Here is a 6,929-nt window from a genome sequence, read left to right on the forward strand (position 1 = left end):
CAGATCCATGAGCTATTCACATGTGTGATATTATGTCCCCCATCCAAGCCTATGGAATAGCTTCACAAAGGTTATTTCTGACTATTTTATGATATGGGCAAGAATATCCTCATATCAACAGATCTTCCATCCCCAACCCATACTCCTTCACACTGGCATGTAAGGAGTTCCTACAGAGTGGGGCACTACTCCTCTACACACTCCCTAACCCTTTGCATTCAGAGTTGGAGGATGGTATAGGAGTTTTCCCTTTACTAAACACACAATCCAACTCTTTGTGGCGCGGGAAGGGGTGAGGGAAGGGATGGTTAGTGAAATCTAAAAACATGCCAGTTTAGCTGAGTGTTTTTTTTTTATTTTTTAATCTTTGCTGTAACCATGGTCAGCATTCTACAGTCATTTACACAATGATAACATTACCTCAGAAATGACACTATGAGGTAAAGTAGTCCATCTTGCTGGCATTTCGGCATTTTATGGGTAAAATCCTGGCTCATTTGAATTCAATGACAACATTTCCATTAACTTCAGAGGGGTCAGGATTTCACTTTACAGTATTGTCACATAAAAAGAAGTTGTCTTCATTTCCATATATAGAGGGTGGGATGGAGTGGAAGAATAATAGTGAATGTATCCAGCCCATGATCCTGATCCTGTGTTTCATGAAATGTACTGAATCCTCTCATGTCCCTTGGGTTTAGTTCTTTGAGCACAACTAACTTGCATCTGTTGGCTTAATTTATACACCTTCTGCACCTACACTGCAGAACATGGCCCAGGATTTCTAGGGCTATGAATTGGAACAGTGTGTGCTTAAGAAAGAGGATAGAAAATATGACACTAATTTCCTGCTATAGTTGTTCCAGGCTTTTGAGTTTCTAATGGGGGAAAATGACTTGTGCTTTTATAATCTATGTAAGTTTATCCAGGTTTTAGAATTCTTGTCTTGTGTCCAAAAGTACTGTAGTAGATATATTGCATCAAGCCAGTGCCTACTTGTCCGGATTTGCCAAATCCTCCTCTCTATTCTTTGAGAACAAAAGGAATACTTTATTTCCTTTTCAAATGCATGTTAGAATTCCTCAGAGTGGCAGCACATTGAAATCTCTGGCAGTATTGCTTGGAAAGGGAAAGCTCTACCTTAGCTTCAGACAAGGAGTAACAATATGGGATCAAATTGTGGCTCGTAGATATAACTTAAAAGAATAAAATCTAAAAACTTCTGGAATACCCAACATATATCTTCAGCAGATGGCAGGCATGTGGTACAGAATAATATGCAAAATAAATAAATAAATAATAAAAAAAGACAAAATTAGATTAAGAATAATTTTTAAAATTGTATTTTACTTGATTGAATTCAAGGATAAATTCCCCCTGGTAAGCAGGTGAATAGAAGCATCTTTAGATTATTAAAGCTAAATGCCAGTGTAGATCTAGCACTAAGGAATAACAGTTTTGAACAACAAAAGAACCTTGGGAACATTTAATCATCTCATGGGCATTTAAAAAAAGAAAACGAAAAAGCTTTTAAAACTGTAATATTGGATGAGGGAATTCCTGGAACATAGATAAGAGCACATTAGAAGAAAAAGAAAAAGATTAGATTGATTTTTGAAAATGATAAACTAATGCATATGGGAATGGTGAAAATAAATGTCAGTATAATGCATAGAAGATACATTATATACTTTAGTATGATATATTATAAACATGGACAATATTCTTTGCCCTCTGAAAGCTGAACCCTCCTCCAAAATGGAATATCTAACTAGCTGTTATACTTAGATATAGCGTTCATTTTTTCAAAGGAAGGAACATACATGTTATTGCTAAAGGGTTTGTGCAGATTCAAATTATTATTGGTTTTGGTTCTTTTAATTTTAATTTCCCCCTGCTAATTTAAAGGCGGACATTTCATTTTTAAAAAGTCAAACATGAACAGATTTATACTGAATGGTTAATATATTTTTAAAGTTTTTTTTTTAATATCAGATGATGTTCTTAAAAGTATAAAACTGGAAAGATGGTAGAAATACAAATTTAAATGTTGGGCTGATCAGATATTGTCCCCTTAGGGATTAGCTCTGAGCTCCTGTAAAAGCAGTTGGACTAGTACTAATTTCCCTCCCCACCCCCATCCTAAGATGTTTGGACAGGGTCAAAGCCTGTGATGCTATATTTAGTAGTGTTTAACACACTGTACTCACAAATAGTAATTTGTTAATGCAAATGATAGAAAGATTTGCCACATGTCAACACAAAGCTTTTCCCTCACGTGTTTGGTGAAAAGGAGAGCTAATAGTAGCATAAAGCAAGGGATATATACAAATAGATAGAATTTTTTCTCAGTTATGTGTTAGCCCTATGTCACAATGGTTTGAAGTTATTATATACCAACATTAATTATTATTATAATGTACCCTATACATTATTATTATATACCAACTTAAAAGCATTAGGCAGATCCTTAGCTGATACATCTTGTCATAGTTCCATTGCAGCCGGAGTCTGGTTGCCATTAACAGTCAATTTTTAACAACCACACAGTGTTACCTGATACCCTGAAGCGAAAGTCAAATCTTGAGACATCCTGAGCACCTACAACTCTCACTGCTGCAGGTGCTCAGTACCTCTCAAAAATTCATCTTTAATGCCTAATCCTTGAAGCCAATGCCAAAACTTCAGCTGATTTCAGAGGGAGTAAGATCAAGTCCTATTTTCTATTTTATATATAGGGAACTACTATAATATCTCATATTTCCTGTATAGTAAATGTTTTTGTTTTTTTAATGGCACCACTGCAGGGTTACATTTAGCTAACGGTCTTCAGTTTCTGTTAATTATTGTCGGATAAAACAGAGTTCATTTCTTGATTGAGTGTAATATTGTTTTGTTTTTACTGTTGTAGAGATCCAAACCAGCCTGTTCCACAAGACACAAAGTTCATCCATACAAAACCCAACCGTTTTGAAGAAGTGGCCTGGTCTAAGTATAACCCTAAAGACCAGCTCTATCTGCACATTGGCCTGAAACCCCGAGTTCGGGATCACTATCGAGCAACAAAAGTCGCCTTCTGGTTGGAACTTGTACCACACTTGCACAACTTAAATGAAATATTTCAGTATGTTTCCACAACAACTAAGGTGCCGCCTCCTGATATGACCTCATTTCCTTATGTCACCAGACGTTCTCCTGGAAAGTTGTGGCCAGCGACAAAACGCCCAGCAATGACACCAGCCAACAATCCTAAACATTCAAAGGACACCCACAAAACAGCCCCAGAGGATACAACTGTCCTGATAGAAAACAAGCGAGATTACTCCACAGAGCTGAGTGTTACCATCGCAGTGGGGGCATCCTTGTTATTCCTCAACATTTTAGCTTTTGCTGCATTGTATTACAAGAAAGACAAGCGACGTCACGAGACACACAGGCGCCCTAGCCCCCAGAGGAACACAACCAATGATATAGCGCACATACAAAATGAAGAGATTATGTCATTGCAGATGAAACAACTAGAGCATGACCACGAGTGTGAATCGCTGCAGGCACATGACACCCTGAGACTAACCTGTCCACCTGACTACACCCTTACTTTGAGAAGGTCCCCAGATGACATTCCACTAATGACACCCAACACCATAACCATGATTCCAAATACATTAACAGGAATGCAACCTTTGCATACTTTCAACACCTTCAGTGGAGGACAAAACAGTACTAATTTACCCCATGGACATTCCACCACTAGGGTATAGCTCTGCCATTTCCCCCTCTTACCCCACAAGCCACTTGGAAGAAAAAGAAGTAGAGAAAAGAGCATTCACCATTGAACAACTTGTTAAAAAACAACAACAAAAAGTTAACATGAAGGGCAGTCCTTATTTTCTTACTGATCCTTCCCATAGAAACTCTGATATTAAAAATCAGCTTCAAACCCTGTGAAATGTGAAACATGTACATTGCTGTTATGATACTGCTTTAAGATCTCAGCCGCTTTGATTGAAAGTTGATGCCAGAAGAAATCACTTGAAAGGATGTTTTGAGAGTAACAAACAGAAGCAGAATCTTCTGGAACACAGAGCCAGTGACTGTACAGTTTTTTTAATATATGAAATAAAAACAAAAACACCAGTTCTTTATGTGCCATACCATGACTGGCCCTTGTTAAAACAAAGACATCACCGTGGGCTTTTATCCAGCATAAGAAGCTGTAACCAGAAGGGGGAAATAGGATTTTATTGTTAAAAATAAGAGGACTATGCAGTAAAATACGTATAGTTCTGTGCAAAGAGATGACTTGCCAGCCTGAACTATATTTAAAGAAACTTTGTAAAAAGTGTACATAGCTGTGAGTTTAAAAAAATAAGCTTTTATTGACGTTTTCAGTTTGAAAAGAACTTTTAGAAATTGTGCTTTCAGTTGTGACCTATGTGTATATACATTAGTCATATCACCTCTGTTTCCTCCAGACCAAAAGGAGGATTTTCTTCTTAATTACTAGTGGTGAACAAAGACATGAGTTTTTCTAACATGTTTCATTTATAGGAGGACATGGTATCATACACAGAATACAGTTGTCTGTGTGACCTGCGTATTTTCCCTTACAGGTTACAGAAGTGCATGTTAAAGCATTCTTAGGAGACAGTTGTTTTTTAGATTTTTTTCTTTTCTTTTTGTGTTAGCCTTCATTAAATTGCAACACAGAGATGGATCAGAAAATGGAAATCACGATTATTGTTTTAAGCTTGTTGAATTGAGCAAAGAAACAACAATACAATGAGTCCAGTTTTGTAGTTCTTGGTTATTTTAGTACATTAGGAAGACTTGCTTCACAATCTAGTGCCCTGACAAACTCAAAGAAAACCTGCCTCTTGGTCAGTCTTTTATGAGGAAAACTAGCTCTATATTCACCAGCAGCTGCAGAAGAGCTTTTGCTGAGGAAGCACCCACTCAGCTTTGCCAAACTGAGGGAAAATGAAATTTGACAGAGGAAAGGGGGTGGGGTGGTTTGTTTGGTTTTTTAAAAGTGGAAAGGTCATGACTGATTGGTATGAAAAGAGCTTTTTCACCCAGTATCCCGTTATGGTGATCAAGAGTGCACCTGTCTGAAAACTCTATTTTTGCTGGTTAATTATATAGCTGTGACAAAACCAGTCAATATTGTTGAGAACTAAAAAGAGAGGTAGCTAAATGTGCTCTGTGTGAATTTATATGAAAATTCTGGACAGCTTCATTGTCAGTAAAAGGTGAAATTATTATTCTCCCCTGCCCTCCCTTAACTGGGGAACTAAGGGCAAAAACGAGCTGTCGCACAAGTGGCTCAGCAGTTTCATTGAAACAGCTGATTCAAGTGCGAAAAGCTAGACATGAGTTATTAACTGATGAAGGTTGTTTATATTTTGTCTTTAGAAAGTGACTGCATCATCAAGAGATAGTAACCAAAGATATTTGAACAAAGTTGCTCTGCACTTGAACATGACTATCCCAGATGTATTTTGTATTTTTATTTCAGTACCAAACTGGGCACGGCACCGTCATATTGTCTGTCCCATACAGAACCTAACACAAGATGCCTTCTACCTTTGTGATAAAACACTTTGGAATAGCCAGCCCATGAAATGATATTGTAGACAATGATATCAAAATCTGTGGGCTCTGCACAACTCCTTGCTGTGTGTGCATGGCAGAGAAGTGGGTTCTGAGAGAAATGAAAAGAGATTTAATACAGTAAAAATGCATCATATGACCAATCATGTTTTATACGTAAGAAGACAGATATGTTATACAGATTAGAAAGTGTTGAAGCAACAGTCCCAACTTGCATCTAGTAGCAAATGGAAAAATTTCTTCTTCACTGATCCATCCCATAATGTTTATTAAAGCTGACTCTTTACCAGGCCATTTCCACAACCTATGTATTGCCTCAGCTGAGATGCAGTAGTTCATGACTCTAAAAAAAGGCAGTGATGCTTGGCATCATAACCAGTTGGGTATATTTGTAATGTGAATTACAGTATTTGTTTAGTACTTCCAATTGTCTTCTGCTAGCAATATGTACAGTAATGTGTCAGGCTTGTGACATTTGGGTAAAAAAGTTCCTGTAAGTGAATGATTTTAGCTTTTAAAAATAATTATGATCAAGTCAATTTAATAATTTAATACATCTGAATTGATGTATGATTTATAAATGGAAAATATTTATAGAATCTTCATAGAATTCTATAATAATGATAACAGAATATACTTGGCAAAGAAAAGAAAACAAGAACTTTCCCAGGCTTATAGTCTTGACCTTAAGAGGCACGCAGGGTTTAATGGTTTCTTTTGTTATTGTTTTGCAAATTTTTGTTTTTGCCTTAAGTAATGATAGAAGATATATATGGCTGGACACATATGTATAAACTTTTCAGCAGCATTTTTAATAATAAAATATCACAGTATTTTCTAATGTTTTGTGCAAAGAATTATGTGTTCATCCCTTTTTTTTTGGTAGAAAAGTATTTTTTTTAAATCTCCTTTTAATGATACAGTGTAAATGATGCCTTGCTATACAGTATAATAGTATTAAATTAGTAGAGGTTGCATTTTCAAGATATTGAGTTGGCCTGGCTATTAAATATCTATAATCCTGTTGCTCAGGTGACGCTCAGATGATGAACATATTCTTGAAGAGAAAGCTCCATGTGTTTATCCCTATACTCTATGGATCCCATTGAACTCTGTTTTGTGTGTGTTTAACATTCTCACAGATCAAAGTATTCGAAGGGAATGCATAGCTGAACTGCCTCCCATGTAAATTTAGTTTAATGTGAAAAAATTGTCTCCCAGATTAGGAATTAAGATAAAACTATCTGTATTCATTATTACTGCCTCTGTGTCTACATTGCAATCAACTTGCAGCATGTGTAGACATACCTGAGCTA

At 36.5% G+C, this 6,929-nt stretch overlaps 1 protein-coding gene across 3 annotated transcripts in view; it reads left to right on the forward strand.

Moving 5' to 3' along the window:
* The window catches only part of NLGN4X (neuroligin 4 X-linked), a 268,032-nt gene extending 261,578 nt beyond the window's left edge, over positions 1-6,454 (forward strand). For all 3 annotated transcript variants that reach the window (XM_054008284.1, XM_054008274.1, XM_054008291.1), the window contains one exon: positions 2,912-6,454. In XM_054008284.1, the coding sequence (XP_053864259.1) occupies positions 2,912-3,761 (850 nt within the window). In that variant the 3' untranslated portion in view covers positions 3,762-6,454. The remainder of the gene's footprint in view (positions 1-2,911) is intronic.
* The last annotated feature ends 475 nt before the right edge of the window (positions 6,455-6,929 follow it).

This window comes from Malaclemys terrapin, chromosome 1, assembly GCF_027887155.1.
Source record: "Malaclemys terrapin pileata isolate rMalTer1 chromosome 1, rMalTer1.hap1, whole genome shotgun sequence".
NCBI lineage: Eukaryota > Metazoa > Chordata > Testudines > Emydidae > Malaclemys > Malaclemys terrapin.